The sequence below is a fragment of the Chelmon rostratus genome, chromosome 17, assembly GCF_017976325.1.
Source record: "Chelmon rostratus isolate fCheRos1 chromosome 17, fCheRos1.pri, whole genome shotgun sequence".
Classification (NCBI taxonomy): domain Eukaryota; kingdom Metazoa; phylum Chordata; class Actinopteri; order Chaetodontiformes; family Chaetodontidae; genus Chelmon; species Chelmon rostratus.
Genome location: NC_055674.1, coordinates 22,222,637 through 22,239,849, shown reverse-complemented (window position 1 = coordinate 22,239,849; position 17,213 = coordinate 22,222,637). Strand labels below are relative to the sequence as shown.

General features: G+C 44.3%; 1 protein-coding gene across 1 annotated transcript; it reads left to right on the top strand.

Annotated features, from left to right (window-relative positions):
* Positions 1–257: 257 nt before the first annotated feature.
* hoxb9a (homeobox B9a) lies at positions 258–10,854 on the top strand. The gene is made up of 2 exons (XM_041956621.1): positions 258–870; positions 10,619–10,854. The coding sequence occupies exons 1-2, from the start codon at positions 258–260 to the stop codon at positions 10,852–10,854; spliced, it is 849 nt and encodes a 282-aa protein (XP_041812555.1).
* Positions 10,855–17,213: the final 6,359 nt, after the last annotated feature.

Below are 17,213 nucleotides of genomic sequence, written 5' to 3'. Positions count from 1 at the left end.
GCACAGTGCGAGTAGGCTGAAGCAGTTTTGTTTCGCTGTAGTGAGCAACTTGTTTGAAAGGAAGGGGACTAGTGTGGAGAGAGAGAGAGAGAGAGAGAGAGAGAGAGAGAGAGAGAGAGAGGGGAAGGGAGGGGGCGAGCTAGCAAAGGGCAGAAGAGAGAAAGAGAGAGAGAGAGCGAAAGAGAAAAATCTCGTAATGTCTCTCTCCTTGTTCTCCATTTAGTGAACTCGCAGCGTTTCGCAGATAATGTCCGAGAATGTCCATTTCTGGGACTTTGAGCAACTATTATGTGGACTCCATCATAAGTCACGAGAGCGATGAACTCTCAACCCCGGCTCGCTTTCCCAGCGTCCAGTATTCCGGCTCGAGCTCCGCCGCAGCCGCGGGCGGAAGGCAGCCTGCCGGCGCGGCGCACGCGGAGCATCCCCATCCCGAGTCGTACCCATCCTGCAGCTTCCAGCCGAAGCCTCCGGTCTTCTCGTCGTCCTGGAGCCCGTTCAGTCCGCACCACGGTGCCAGTGGCCTCCCTACTGTCTACCACCCGTACATACCCGCCCAGCACGTGCCCGCCGCGGACACACGGTACCTACGCTCATGGCTGGACTGCGCGCCGCGCGGCTCTGAGTCTGTCCCGGGGCAGGGCCAGACGGGGCAGGTCAAGCTGGAGCCACAGCTCGGCCATCTAGGCGGGGAGATCCCACCCAAAATCGGCGGACAGCTGCAGCACGAGACCACCACGTACATCTTGGAGTCGACGTCCACGGCGGCGCGCGAGCTAAGCCACCACCCGGCAGCCATCCCGGGAGCTGGGTTCGAAGAAAATAAGGACATTTGTGAAGGGAGTGAGGACAAAGACGGCCTGGATCAAAGTAAGTTATTAAAGCAGGAAATAGCGCGCGGGAGAGGGAGCGAGAGAGCGGAGAGAGAGAGATTGTAAATGCGTTTAATGCCGCCATAAAACAAGAACAAAGAGCCAGAGAGCGAAAGTGCCCCCACCTTCTGCTCTCTAACTTTACTGTGATATTTACCGCGTAGCGTTCCTGTTTCCAGCTCCGGTAGTAACGGAGGACTTGGGACAGCCATTACCAAAAATTCAAAATAACGACATTACCGTGAAACAGCGACTGAGTGGGTTTCAGTTTTTCCGTGTTTTTCCAATGTGCACATACTTCAGACAGCCAGTAAGTGGTGGACACAACAACAACAACAGTTTGGAATATAATGAAAACCAGTAAAATAGCAAAAATTAAAAATAAAATACAAATAAATTAAAAATAGTCAGATTAACACCTGCAGCCTTGAGGAAAAACTGAAATTATATTAGATAATATTAAGATGATGCTGTTATTGCATCCATTTTGAAAGTTTGAATATAACTCAAAGTAGCCTCCTAGTTTGGATTACAAACAAAAGCCCAAATAAACACATAAAGATATCTTGTTAGATCTAAAATGACTATTTTAATGCTATTTTTTCATTATCGATGCTTGCCCAAGAAAGATGAATAGGTTGCTCTTGAAAACCTCCTAAGTCAAAGCAGATTAAAGCGGAAGGAATCTGTCTAATTATTCAGATGCTGTCAAAGGACAAACAATGGAAAGCAGAGAAAACAAAAACTCCAAAGCTCACAGTCAGATTAGACTTTTCCGCTGCTCTTCTTATCCAAACCTAGTCTGGTAGTACCGCTGCACGTTGCTGATGTTTGGGTGTACCTCTAGATTGTTTTACGTAAGCTAATTAATCGACAGGGCATGCGCACTTCTGACCTGTTTGAATAGGACCAGGTGCTCCGTGCTTTTGATTTTGTCATTTTTACTACAGGTAGATTGTACCTTGTAGATTGTACCTGTTGTAAAAATCTGTTTTTGTCAGTCAACGGCGCACGCGCTCAAATGCTCGTGTCTGAGCTCCGGTGCGTCTTGAAGGTCCTCATGTCAGTCTGTACCAAGCCCGGCTGACCGGCCAGTCCTAACTTAGAAAATTCATCTGGAGCAAACTGCTACAAAGTAAGACCTGAGCGCAAACCTCCCGCTCCTCATCATCACTGTGCAGAGCTTTACTGCGCGCAACACTCACCACTGAGCTCCAGTGTGGAGGCTTGAGAGCCAGAGCTTTACTGCCTGTGCACTGAACGGCCTGGATTATCTTCCATAGATTAAGGTAGCCACTATAATAAAGTGACGCTCTATTTCAAATATGTCATGTCTCGATGCCTTTGACACAAGGGGAGGGGCGCTCGGCCCATTTTGTCATATTTCTGATCCGTAACGCCAGTCTTCATCTGCAACACCGAGTTGTAAACATAATAACAGCTGAAAATATCATATGTATGTCAGCCGTATACATGGCCTGTCTGAAAATCATAAAAATCATAAAAGGAGTCAGGTCGTCCATCACTGACCTCGGCTCGGAGGTGCAGAGCAGGCTAGATTAGTTCTCAATAGAGCAGAGGCCTCATAACTCAGCAAGCCTGCAGCATGGACGAACCCTGCGCGGGGACTCAGCCCCGCTCACACGCGTTAGGGACAGTCAGGACGAGCTCTCTGGACCCGCAGAGCGCGTGTAAATCTGTGGGAGCACGTAAATCTCAGCGCGGCCTCTGACGGTGATTCAGTCTGGAGGTGAGATGTGCGGAAGACGAAGCAATTCGACTTTGTCTTTCCTCCATGTTTTGCCAGGACACGCAGCACATGAATCACCTTTAGTGAGTTTGCGCATGGAAATCTGCGTTTATGATTTGTCTTAGTGTTAATTAAGGAACGCTCAGATGTCGCTTGTAACGCGCATGTTTCATCAGTATAAAGGCTGACTGAATATTTACTTAGATGAATATTTTTTTTTTTTTTTTTTGCTCCATAAAATTTCACACAGGCAAGACAAGTGTTTTGAAGTCAGTCTCTCGTGTGTCGGCCATACAGTCGCATGTGAGTCGCTGTTTTATTCATCTGCTCACTCTGAAATAATAACAATATTTTACCTGTCATGAAATCGCAATCATCTTGATATAAAGCCGCCGAGGGTTCGGCCGGTAGAAGAACACGGGTTTGCTCTGTTTTTCTATCATTACTCGCACTAACAACAACATTTAATCCATCATGCGCCGGCGGGGTTGGCTCAGTTTGAAGCTCTTTTCCAACCCTTCTTGATTTATTTTGGGTGGGACAGAAAAATCCTCCCTGGAAAGTCATTCATTTGTTGTTGTTTTGAATTGTTTTTTTTTACATTTTGTTTCGTATATTTTTTAACCGAGGCTGGATGTGAACGGGCTCTGTTTCCCCTCCTCTAATCCCGCCGGATAAATCTCATTTCTGCCAGAGGACACTGATCCATGCGTCTGAGCGCGTCACCGTTTGATATGTGTACGTGCGTTGCGTGTGCACGCGTGCATGAGAGACAGAAGAAGGAAGGCCTCCACCCCCACACTGGCCTTTTCAGAGGGAGAAATACAAATTGCAAATATTACGCACAAATATACACATATACAAGGTTTATTACTGCACTGCCACTGCACGCACGCACGCACGCACGCACGCACACACACACACACACACACACACACACTCAGCCACCTTATTACAGCATCTGAGCATGCTATCCATCAGAGCAGTGAGCTGGTTAAGGGCTGGATGGAGCCCAGCAGCCTGCAGCCTGAATTATTAGACTTTCCACCAGTAACACTGTGTGTCCCAGTCTGCCGTGTGGTAGTGAAAGCTTGCCTGTAATGGATTCTGAGTTCAAACACACAAACTGAAACTTTTCTCGTGCAAAAAAACGTTTCTCTCTGCGCTGTTTCAGAGCACCGGCACTTCTTCTCGTGGCTTGTTGTTGGATGTCTGCGCTGTGTGCAGTGGGTCAGTGTGGCAGGTAGTGGGAGCTGCACCAACCAGCAGAAAGCAGTGAAGGCTGGAGCTATTGTTCACATGGCAGCCATTTTGAACTCTATCTTTGCAAAAATCTATGTTTCTTTAAACACAGCTCTTCTTACTTTAACACAACTTCAGTTCACAGATAAACTGAGTAGATAAGCCAGAGGAACCAGCTGAATGCTAAAAGCGAGTTGATTTTTGAGAGCCCAGACTCTCTGAACTTCTCTGCTGTGTAAATATGAGCTAACACCTTGACGGGAATTTAGTTAGAAACAAAACACAGTGGTTAATAAATAAGGCTGTTTTCAATGAGCTGTGCTGGGACTGTGTGCTGCACAGATAGAGTAGTACCACTGAAAAGTTACTCTTTGGTTATTACAAGTGACAACATTATTTTTTATGACACATGTACAAATGTGTAATAACACACTGAATCTATGTAGCGTCGTCATTAGTGTGCCCTCACAGCTGTCAGAAGTAATTTGACTTTTTTGGAAATACAGGTTTTTGGCTATAAATCAGAAGTTTGACACTACTGTCATGTCTGTACTGTAAATACAAAGCTCAAGCTTTGCACAGCAGGTTAGCTTGGCATAAAGACTGGAAAACAGGGAAACAGGAGGAAACAGCAAGCCTCAAAAGTTTCCAAAAGTAAGAAAAACCATGAATGCTCACTAATTAACGTCTCTTATCTTGTTTGTTTGATCTGTACAAAACAGCTAGTGTAAAGACAACAAGTTGTTTCTAATGTTTGGCAAGAAAACAAATGTATTTCTAGAAATGTCTGTTTCTTTAGGCTACTCTAAAACTTCCCTAACTGAGTTTATATTTTAATAAGCCGAGTAAAACTTTCCTTTTCCAGCTACTGCGACCAACATCAATTGAATGCATGACGATCTAAATACAGATTGTAAAAAGAAACACAGACCAACATCAGTTATCAACAAGACAAACTATAACTTTTGGTGTGCTAAACATTTGAGCTGTATCATTGTTGCCTGGGTGCCATGTTGGCACACTGGGGTTTTTTATTGGCAAAAAGTCCTGTTTTGTACTCTGTGCACACGAGACATGTTCACATAAGTGGCCTGACAATGTCGTATTCAACAGTGGCCAAATTCCTCTCAGAGCTTTGACCTTATGAGCTGTTTGCGTGCAACATTACAGCATGACAGGATTCTTGGAAGTCCTCAGCATTATAGATAATAAGAAGGAATTTTGGACGGATAGTTGGTGTTTCAGGAGTGCTAAAGGCAAATACGTTGTATCTCTTATGTGTAGCCAAAAAGGAAATAGAATACAGTTTTCATCTACAATGACAGTGTAATGTGTCCTCCTTCCAAACATGACAATTTGATGAGGACACTGTAAAGGCTTGATCATCAAATGTGGTTGAAGGCAGGATATGGCAGCTTGTAATAATGGTGCTAATCTATGAATGAGTTCACCTGGACTCTTTGAATCCAGTTGTTTCTGACGCACTTCTCAGTAGAGAATCTGAGAAGTGATTGGTGTCTGCATCTTGGTGCTTAACAGCACGACAAATCCGGGCTGAGTCCCCCCCCCCCCCCCCAGGTATTCGAAATGGCCACTGAGGAATCCTACCTTTTAAAACATCACATCCCGTCAAAGCCAGCGTCCAGCTACAGATTCTCTTTGTGTTCCCGGTGCTGGGCGGCCATCCAGAATAAACTACAAGATTACACTTCGGTCTTTGTGCTGCTGCTGCTGCTGCCGGGCAGAGCGAGAAAGTTATTACCCCTGAAGTTTATTAAGTTATAACGCCGGGTGAACAACCCCATTAATTGGCGTGTTGCTGTTGGTGGCTAGGTGAGATGGGGTGCAAGGGTTGGGTGGGTGGGGGTGGTGGGGAGGGAGGTAAAATACGACTTCAGGAAATGTAATAACGTGCCTTTGGGATATATGAGAGGTCAATTTCTGGAACTATTAGGGTGAAATTGCAAAGGGAGGGAGAGAGAGAGAGAACGAGAGGGGATGTGATATTAGTCTTGTAGCCATTTTGGTCACTGTTTCCATGCAAGCAGCATTTATCACAGCAGACACACACACACACACACCTATAGGCAAAGACACACACTGGCCTGCAATTTAACACATCACGCTGCAGGGCCGTAGCTTTACAGCAATATCAATCTTTTCATCCATGTACATGTCAATGTGACGTGCACATTGCTTCTGCAGATACATGGATGTAGCCTAAAGAGAACACTTCAAGTTAGGACGACACAAGCTACACCCCCGTAACCCCCCACCCACATTGGTTCTTTCTATCTGTTATCATCCCTCCTGTCTTCCCACTGCTTGGAGAAAAAAAAGTCCACCTTCACCACACCCACCCCGACCCACCGCCTCCTCTGCCTCTTCCCACCCCTCAACCGGTTTGTCATCCTGGGTGACAGCCACGGTCGCGGCACAGCTCCGTAGGTAATGGATGGTCCTGGAGGTGATTATACACTCGGGGAATGCAAAGCACCCACTTTACTGTGTGACAAAAGCAGCAAACACCCCCACCCCACCCTCCAGCCTCTCGTCACCTCTTTACCAGGCATTATTTTGCTCTGAGATGAAATCGATCCTCTACATGCTGGCCATGTTGGAGAAAATTGATTCCAGAGGGTATTAAGGACGTATTTACTGATGATGGCCACTAACCAACTTGGCTGGTGGGAATAATATGGGGAGGGTGTGTTCTGTCAGATCCGGACAGGGGCAGACGCTGGGTGATGCAGTGCACATCACACAGGCATCTCTGCTCGCCATCTCCTTCTGAATCCAAAGTCTTTGCATGTAATAGGCCAAATTACACTACCAAACCAAACAGAAGCATTTGCGACAGCATCTCAGCTGATTACTCTCAAGTCCACCTGCACAAAACAACAGGGCCCTGTGTTTTGCTGCATTACTACACATTTGTTGTGCTGGCTAATAGGAGCAAAACGTTAGCTATGTGTCTTTGCTTCTACTTTTCGAAGTGGGTAAGGCTTCATCATGGGTTTGTCCACATTTATGGAGAAAGCCACCACGACTGGCTCCACATAGTCATGCCAGTCACATAGTCACATGCTTGTTTTAGGACATTTTAAACAGTTAAGTCTAGATATCTTTAGCTTAAATTAGCTCATGTCCCAATTTATCTTATTTAATTATATGAAATGGAACTTTCTGTTCTATAGAAATGACAACAAATGTCTGGTGAGTACTGCATGTGGACTTGTCTCCTAAATCTGTGAGAGTTAGATTTAAGAGAGAGAGAGACCTGTTGTGTGTCAAATTTGTTGCATTGATAATTTATTGATCGGTTGATTCAATTATGACAATGAATCATATCTGGCATTTCCACTGTTAGAGAACTTCTTTTGAAGTGACCATGATGTGCTCTCTTGCTTATGATCCTTTCTGTCATTCAAATCAGGAAGACAAATGATGCATGGACTTGAATGACAAAGGGATCTGATGCTTTTATGAATAATCGGTCGGGTTTGACATCCATAACTGGTTGCCTTGTATTAATTCAGTGTGTCCATCCTTGTGTATGTCTTTGCTATCAGTAATTATGGAAGCCCCGCCAGGACGAGTAAAAGTAAATGGAAAGCAATGACAAAATAGAAATACTCACGCCAAGTCTAAACTGTGCCAAAAGAGTCAAAATGATGATAGTCTGTCAAATTTATGAGTTCTATCTTAACATTAGGACTTACTTCCTCTTTATTAGATTTAAAATGTTAAAATTCCACCTTTAAGTCAAACATTTGATTTAGCATCCCATATTTTTAACCATTTGGCATCAGTGTTTTTATTTTCATCATTCCCAACTTTCCCGTTTCTCTTCTCCTGCTGTAAATATTCTTCTACGCAAAACAGGAGCTGTGCATTTGAATATAAACCGTTTAAAAGTAGATGAATCTGATCAAACGCAGAGCTAACACGCACAAAACACTTCTTTGTTCGCAATGGGAGAATAAAAAATCATTGTTATGAAAGTCATATGCAGGGGTGTGAATTGCTTTGGCATTATCGCAAGTATGGTTGTCAGAGTAGTAAAATATTACCAGTGAAATTGAAGACAGACGAAGCCTCCACCCAACATCAGTTTAGAAAAAGACTGGCTCCTCAGGGACGGACACACACACACATTCTAATTCTCTCTGCTTGGCGTCAAGAGGCGCTGAAGCTGAAGTCAGGCTTTCCCCATGACTTGTGAATGATACGATCATCCCTTCTGCCATTTCAGGCCAGAGGACTGACGCTGCTTTTTACGTAGGAACAGAAAATCTCCTTTATAACCCTTTGCCCTGCAGACCTGATCTGCTCCTGGTTGAGAGGATAAATCTCTTTTTTTTCTTTTTCTTTTTGCTACAGCAACAAGGAGAGGCTTTTTGGCCCTAATGTTGCCCAAACTGACGGTCAGGCTACATGTGTGCTGTGTTTCATTCTGTCTGACTTGCACCGCCTCGGGAAGGCTTTAATACAACAAAAACAGCCAGGGAGTCTACATCAACAGAGACTTTTTTTTTTTTTTTGGACCAATATGTCCAGACTGGAGTCACATTTGGGTTGTGCACCAGACTTGGAATTGCATTGCTGACTGTGATGGCGTCACACATAAAATGCAATGAAGAAACAGCAGCTTTAAAGTAAATAGTTCCAGTGTGGTGTTAAGACTTAATTATAAGAAATAGTCACCTCCAATGGAGGCAGGAACTTCAAGGTTGTTGTTTGTATTGCCTTTGTTTTTGGTATAGCAGGCTCTATAGAAAGTGCAACACTGCTCCCTGGTTTGACTGAGTTGTGATTGACTGGAGGAGAGCCTGGCCTAGCCATAGGGAACAATTGCTCTTGGATAAAGGTTTTATTTAGAAGATCAAAAAGTGGAAGTGAAGCAGAAGCAGCTCTCACTTCTCACAGTCTTCCTGAAAGGAAAGTCTTATCTCCTGAGATTGTAGGTGTCTAGTTAAGCTGTAGTGATATTTGCAGGTGAGAACAGTGTTGGAAAGGGATGGAAAGGCTCAAAATGAGAAAAGGGATTCCTCTTTTTATTACATGGTGGAGCCTCGGTGCCGTGAGAGTCCCAGCAAGCGACCTCATAGCTGAGATGCCTCTGTGCTCTGCAGAGGGAAGAGCAAAAAGCTTTCAGCCCTAAACCAGACCCATGCGTCCCAAACAAGAAGTCTCTGCTAATTACATCGGTCTGAAAGCTATAAAGAGGGGTGGGGTGGTGGGGAGCGGGGTGGAGGAGTCAGGGTGGCCTGGCAAACAAGACACGTAAGAAAGAAATAGATACAAAGATGAAAATAAATCAAGACAATAATTCATCATTTTCTCTCCGCTGAAAATGAGGAACATCCAATTTAGCAGCCTCTATATTTATGCGTTACAACGTTGTTATTTACAATTTCAGACAAACCTTCCACAATGAAGGACCAGGTTTCTATTCTTCCTTCACTGAAGCGCGTCGCAGCTCTGAAAGATGGAGCAGTGTCATCACAAATCCTTTATTTTATCACCTTTAATTTCACTGACGTTGGCTGCGCAAAAACAACTCTTTATGCAAAGACGCTCTGCTTTTAGCTTCATTTACGTCTTTAATTATGAAAACAAAGAATTGCGCTGGTCACTAAAACACATGCTCTAACTGGTTCAATACGATTTATTGTGTGAAATATGTGAAAATCATATTGACTCTGAGTAAGACAAAGGAAGAACACAAGGAATATTTCTCCTCTGTTCCCATCAGGGCCATAAATTTTCCTCCGCTTATTAATTTAGAGGCAATCAGAAGTGACGCAGTGACAGTGTGCCGAGCTGCAATCTGATCAGCATTCTCACGCGAACAAAAAAGCAGCACTAGCGCTGTAAAACATCTTCCCTGGTGTGTTTTTGTGTGTTCGCTGTCATCACGCGAGGGAAATTTCCACTCCTGTTTTTGGTCACATAACGTGATTTAACCACAGTAACGCGGATTGGTGGCTTGCTTCATTCTGTTATCATTCGTTTATTATATTGCCTTCGTGATTAGAGCATCTTCGATGTATCCGCTGAAAGTGACCTCAAAGAGAAGCCCTCAGAGTCAGCCATCCCTGTCTTCTGTTACTACACATGAACATGTGTGATTGGCTGCGGCCGTGACCATGTCAGCTAACCCACTGGCTAATCTAAAATTAATAGTTACTTTTTATGCTTTGGCTTAAATTGGTGTATTTTTTGAAACGTCTGAACCCATTCGCAAAACTACTTCCGTAGATCATTAAGTTACACTGTGCTCAGACTGTGTTTTATCTTTTCATGCTACTTTTTGGCTCCAGTTTTTTTTTTTTTTTTTTTTTTAATCTTACTATTGAGTTCTCTGATCATATTTGGCTATCGTGTCTTCTTCCTCGGTCATGGAAGCTGCAAGAAGGAGCAGGCCGTCTGTCTTCCACGTGCTGTCAAATAAAACAGCCATGGATCTCGCTGTGTCAAATTTGCGCCCCATGTCGACACCATAAACCCAGTTTACGCACCAAAGTGCCAATTGCAGAGTCAGGTGTTTTAGAGTCTTTTACGCACAAGGCTCTGCAACTTTTACGCACGGAAAGATGCTGTTTTGATCATCCAAGGGTGTTTTGACGGCTTTCTATTTTTCTCATAATATAATCAACTCACGAAAATAATAGCTAGAGACAGTTTCCGTGTAATAATTTGTTTTTATAATCATCAACTGCCTTCATTTCCTTCTTTTATCTTCCTCCAGATGACCCCTCGGCCAACTGGCTGCATGCGCGCTCCTCCAGGAAAAAGCGGTGCCCGTACACCAAATACCAGACGCTCGAGCTGGAGAAGGAGTTCCTCTTCAACATGTACCTCACGCGGGACCGGCGGCATGAGGTGGCGCGCGCGCTCAACTTGACGGAGCGGCAGGTGAAGATCTGGTTCCAGAACCGGAGGATGAAAATGAAGAAACAGAGCAAGGACCAACCCAAGGACTAACGGGACAGTCACTCGCGTGCGCACATACACTTTCAGACGCACATGCACGCACGCTCACACCATGTATCCAACATAAACTCCTCTTTACCTTATCTGTAGAACACAAAATGGCCTTCCCAAAAACTGCAAAAATACACACGCACGCACACACACTCACGCACGCACTCACACACACACACACACACACACACACACACACACACACACACACACATCTACTGTTTCCAATTTGTTTTAACCTTCAGACACCACAACGTGAGCTTCAATCCAATCCCACCGATCTATACATCTGATCAATGGCTGTATTGATCTCGAACAGACGCTGAGGACGCCGCCACGTTAACACTGAAGTCTTGTGTCGGAAAACGCTCCGTCTGATGTTAGAAGGAGGCTAGGAAACATTTGAGTTTGTGGTCATGGAGAATGATGGGTAAAACCTCACGGACCAATAGCAATTCCTCCTGGACATCCTCTCATCCGAACGAGTCAGACTCCACTTAAGGACGAGGATTCGACTGTGTCCCGTGAACTACTCGCTCCTGTTCTTACTACGTCTTCATAGTTTTATGTTGCGCTATTATTTAGGTTTTGATATTTGGCAACATTATGAAAGGGAAGACAGCAGCCAACCGCCACGATGCTACAACTGGGAAGGAGGGGGGCGGAAGAGAGGCAGAGAGAGAGAGAGAGACAGAGAGAGAGAGAGAGAGAGAGAGAGAGAGAGGGTTTTTCTTTTTTCTCAAGCACTAGTCTTCCTTTTATTAGTTATTTATTGTTCCGTCGCTGACACCGGAGGCGCGCAGAGGTGCTGAAACCGGGGTTTCACATGGCCATTAATAAGCACGAGGAGCGGAGGGGGATGCACACGCGCGCGCGCACACAGACGCACACACACACACACACACACACACACACACACACACACACCGGTGTTCATCCTCCTTTTTCTTCTCCTTTTTCCTCGTTTCTCTCATTGCTGGCAGAATTTGATTAGAAAGCGCCTGATGGCCGGCGTTGATACAGGCAGCAAGCCGCCGTTTGTTTCCCGGGTGTCGGCCTAAGTAATGAGCAGATACCGGAGTAGTAGGAGGAGGACGGTAGGGAAGTGATGGGGTGGCGGGGGTGTTAGCCCGACTCAGCAACCGGGGATCCGATTGGGCTGCTGTCGATATCGTGGATCCTCGTCCTTCAGCTACCTCTCCGGATACTTTATGCGCTGCGCCTGCGGCTCCTCTACGGCCTTTATCGGCTATCGATAGTCGTCCCCTCCGCCTCACATGAGCCTGGAGTTAACAGGGTTTATCTGAGAGGAGACAGCACAAAGCACCAGATTTAAAAAAAAAAAAAAAAAAAAAAAGAAATCGCATCCACCCTTCTTGTAATAAGGCTTGAAGCATCGAGACTCAGATCTGGGTGGACCCATGCCAGATTGACCCTGGAGAAGTTGCCTCGAACACCCGCCAATCTGTGCTGAATTGACTTCAGACGATGGCCCAGATAGCTGCTTCTTCTCACATCCTGACACGCTCTCAGTAGAACAGGTGACACAGATGCTTACCCAGACTGGCCAGTAGAGATTACACATAGCTGCTAATTCTTTTAGGTTTCAAGCTATTTGCAGCGAAGATGTAAAAATGTTCATTTCAGATTCTTGTGCGTATAAAGTCCATGTGTGCGCGCCGCACACTCATCTCTATCCTCTCGGTCACCATCGTCCAGTCTTTATTTAACGTGGTTCTTGCATTGCATTTTAAGAAAGAATCAGCTCTATTTTTATACATACAGTACGCCTATGTTGTGTATTATCTGCTATGCAAGGTTGCTCTCTCATTTCAGGAAATATACGGACTCTGTGCGCAGCGGCGGTTTCTAAGCGCAACTTGGGGGATGAAGAATCCCGATGTGCCCACATGTTTACTGACAATTTTTACATTTATTTTCAGTGGTTTTCATGGAAATATAATTCCTAGAGGTTCACTAACACGTTTATATCAACAGACCACTTCAGATTTATTCCCGCCCGAAATGCTTTAGCAATAGTGTCTGTTTAATAGCTCGGAGTATTATCTGGTTACACTTCAGTTTATGCAGAGTTTTATTGATCTGAGTGTTAAAATATGAAGGGGCCATGTTAGAAGGCAGGCCTGCTTTATTTGAAGTGCCGGCGTAGTTAAATGGCGTCCAATGGCTGTTTTATGGACGGATCATAAACAACACATAGGCTTTACAACGTTTACAACACTGTGTGTGTGTGTGTGTGTGTGTGTGTGTGTGTGTGTGTGTGTGTGTGTGTGTGTGTGTGTGTGTGTTGGATGTTACAGCTTGTTACGGCTGTTTGTGCACCAATGTTGTAAAGATTAGACACATACACAGTATTTAGTTTACACACACTTGCGTGGATATCGCCTCCAGTGCAGTTGATGTTATTCTTCTCATTTTTAATTAACACGCAGAACTGAACGGGTCTACAACCAGCCTTTATTTTATTTCTTTTTTGCAGAGTCTTAAACAGAGAAGCGCTACACTTTCTCAATAAGCAGCATCAAGTCCTCTATTTACGAGTAACAATGTTTACATGGTTTGCGCATGCCTCGAGTCACTTCGTCAATTGAAGACGTTATTTCGTTGTAGCTCTTTGTGTGTTAAATCTGTCGGAGGGGAATGCTTACTGAAGAATTAAAACAGACTAAATAGAAGTTTCTTGATAGGAAATATTTCTAATTTATTGTATATAAAGTGAGTAACCTCGTCTTTCTTATTGGAATGAGTTCAATATGCTGAATATTGTTTTGTCTTATTGGAACATGGCATCTTAATGTAATATAGATGGCTCTTTCTTTTTGTCTGTCATGTTCATTAGATTCTGTTTTCCATGTTGTTGTGCCGACTGTCTGAATGATCTGTTCTGATGTCAGTCCGATGAGCTCTTTGTGTCTATGATTTGTTTAATAGTGAGCAGTAATGAGTTGGACTCTGCTGATGTAGCCGAAACGCCGCTCAGTCCTGAGACGGAGAGGACGCAACGTTTGATCGAAATGAAGCAATGCTTCTCTATAAATGATAATTTCTATCTGAATTATTGACTCTGTTCCCTCCTGCCCTTTCTCTGACTTCCCGTCCCAGTATTTACTCTCCTGACTGGAGGATCGAAGTTTCTAGAGTGTTTGCTGTTGATGAATATGGACCAGTCATTTTTTTTCCCCTCCGCTTTTTTTTTAATGAGACAAATCTAAGCCATGTGGCCACAGTAAAGGCTTGATTAACGAGCAGCCAAACTCCAGTAACTCTGATCCTCTCCTCCACGTGAAATGTTCCAGTCCCTTCTTGTATGTTTTTCTCTCTTCTGTGCGTTGTTGTCTCTTGTTTCTTTGTGCGATGGCACTGCTGATGCTGGATTCCTATTAAAGAGACTTTACAGTATACGACCATGCCTCACTTTATTGCATTGCTGCTTCCGACCGTTAATTAAACACAATGTAATTCATCTCGTTTTGTTTGCGGGAGAAAATCTGTGATTTACAACTAAAATCGGCCATTTATGTAATTTCTGTATAAGATTTCCTTCTCTCTTTTTTTTTTTTTTGCTCTCCTCTGGTGTGAATGGGGCTGCAGTGGGAAAGTTCAGCTCGGCTCTCCCTTCGGTTTCTTCCTCTCGTCCTTCTCCACATTGAGTCTGGTCTCTGTGGGAAGACAGAAAGAGACAGAGGCTGGGGGGCAGGGAGGGAAAGAAAGCAGCGGATGAGCCAGCATGTGTTTAAAATATGTGTCTCTGCAGTTGTACACTAAAGCTTAAAGGACAGGGGCGTCTGTTTGGCTGCAACACCAAAAGACTGTCATAAACCCATAAACACCCCCTCCCCGCACACACACACACACACACACACACACACACACACACACACACACACACACACACACACACACACACACACACACACACACACACAGATGATGAGTGCATTCATTAGAAGCGTCGTCATCCGTCCATTAGTAGCTTGTGAAGCCGCTGCGGTTCCTGTGTTTGTCTCTACAGCAAAAGACTGAGAGACACAGACTCTGATGAGGGCTGCAGGAGCTCTATTTCCTCTCTCGCTTCTCTCAAGAAGGCAGAAACAGTTAAAGTAGTCTTGAAAGTTGCCATTTGCTGCTGCTGATCACGCAAAAGAAGCAGACTTCTGAATAAAGAGTAAAGGTGAGAGAACAGTGGCAGAAGCTCCAGTGACTTACTCCGATCACTATTTCAGATGAGGTCGTATCTTTTGTAAAGTCAAATGATTTGAAGCTCAGCAGTTGTTGCTGCAGTTGTGCTTGCAGGCAGGACCACAGCCAGGATTTTTAAGGTCATGGGTCCAAATCCCCCCGGTGCAACTCCACCCGGCTTGGAAATGTTTTTGACGCGCCACAATTTTTATGCATTCTTTTCATATATATTTTCTACAAGCGTTTGCCTCAGTCTTATTTTCATTTTAACATTTTATTTTCAACTCAAAGATATGGAGTACCAGAATCAGCCTATAACATGACAATGGGTGTAAATTCCAGAAACCCTACTGAGGATGTGACCTCGGTGTCCTCAGAGTCAGCTCCAGCCCTGTGTGTAATGTAGAACAACACATTACATTTAGCTAAATCAGTGCAACGTTGCTACTGTGAAAATCAAACAAGGAGTTGCACCGCTAATAGAGTCCCAACACAGGGAATAGCAGCAGCCGCTTACTGAAGCATTTATAAGCACTGTATAAACAATGAAATGGTTTGTAACACTCTTTAATGCACAGTAATAAAGTCAAACATCACTAACTGATTAATAAAGGTTTAATCAATAACACAGCCTAACATATGATGAATGCTTATATCTGATTAAGTACTCACACTGTGTTTAATGTAAGTATTACACCCATGTCCTAGTCTTTCAGGTGTGACTTTAAAACTAACTTTACAACACTTCTTATAAAAACCAAGCATACACAAAGTGTTTATATAACTATGAATAAATAATATATAATAGGAGCAGTTAGAATTCTTAACAAATAGATTAATCATCACTAAAAATGTCTTTGTATCTGCTTGCAACTGTATCAAAGTGAATTAATGAGCATTTATTAAGTGTTTGTGGGCCAGTTCTGATTGTTTCACAGGAAGAAATGTAAAGAAGGAGTTGTAGCAGCTGACAGAAAAAAACAATCTGATTATGATGATGGTGCATAATAATGTGATTTAATGTGTAACAAATGTTTATCTATTGTGTAATGATAAATGGCATGTTGAAATAAGGTGCTACCATGATCTTAGTCATTGCATGTGTCGTAGTAGTGATAGTAAGAAACAGTGCTGACAGTGAAGGCAGTCCTGGTGTTTAGAGGAAGAAATGCGATGGTGAACAAAGTCTCAGCACAGCGTCTCTGCCTCACCCTGCACGGCTGGGCCCAACCAATGAGGCCTCAGGATTTAAGCAGCTTTAGGCTCGGGCCCCAACAAAGCAATCCCATAAACCATCTGTGGACTCGACGGCGGATGATTGTGATACTTCTCTGAGGTCTAGCAGGGTCGGAGCTTCATTAAATCCAGAAGCCCTGCGCGCTGCTGCAGGCCTCCCTCCAGCCTCAGCTGCACCGTCCCAGGGAAGGACAGCAACTGCAAGCTGCTTCACCCACCCTGTGTGTGTGTGTGTGTTTGTGAGAGTGTGAGATGGGGGGGTGCTTTGACACATGGCACAGTAAATCTAACACAATACAGCGAGCAGGAGCCTCACACTACAACACACATTCACATCAGGTTAATACAAAGATGACTTTCAGTTACGGAGGCACAGAAACACCAGGGAGACATCATGGTCACGTCCAAAGGAAAGGCCTGGATAGGAGCAGCAACTGATTTTATGAGTAAAGACAGAGGTAGTAGTAATTCTACTAACAGGAAGAGTATACTATGCAAAGAAGTGGCTGCAAACCCTTGTGTTTTGTGTGTGTCGTTGAGAAAGATTACTTAGATTAGTAAGTAACAGTGAGCAGAACCGACATGGGTGATGACTTCTCGTCATATTCGTGCGTACAAACAACCCAAAGTGCTTTCACCACAGCAGAACAGTGGTTGTTTCCTCCAGCTCTGGAATCAGGCTGGAGGCTGCTGCTTAGCCCTGTCTGGTTAACCTCTGTGAAACAGTTTTGATCTGGATCTGGGCACCAACAGAAACCTGGATCAGCAGAAACTTCTATTCAGTCTGTTTCTAATAAAATCCCTGCAGTGTGCATCTCGCAGGTCTGGAGTCAGTTGTTGGAGGTGGCCAAGTTGCTGAAATTGTCAACCAAACACCAACACACAACCCATTGTATCACACCCCGCAACTCCCATCTCCCATT

What these genes read in the sequence shown, in the direction of transcription:
- hoxb9a (XM_041956621.1), top strand. Translation starts at nt 258, where the DNA reads ATGTCCATTTCTGGGACTTTGAGCAACTATTATGTGGACTCCATCATA. An exon ending in CAAAGACGGCCTGGATCAAA is followed by an intron (nt 871 to 10,618) that starts GTAAGTTATTAA and finishes ATCTTCCTCCAG; the next exon opens with ATGACCCCTCGGCCAACTGG.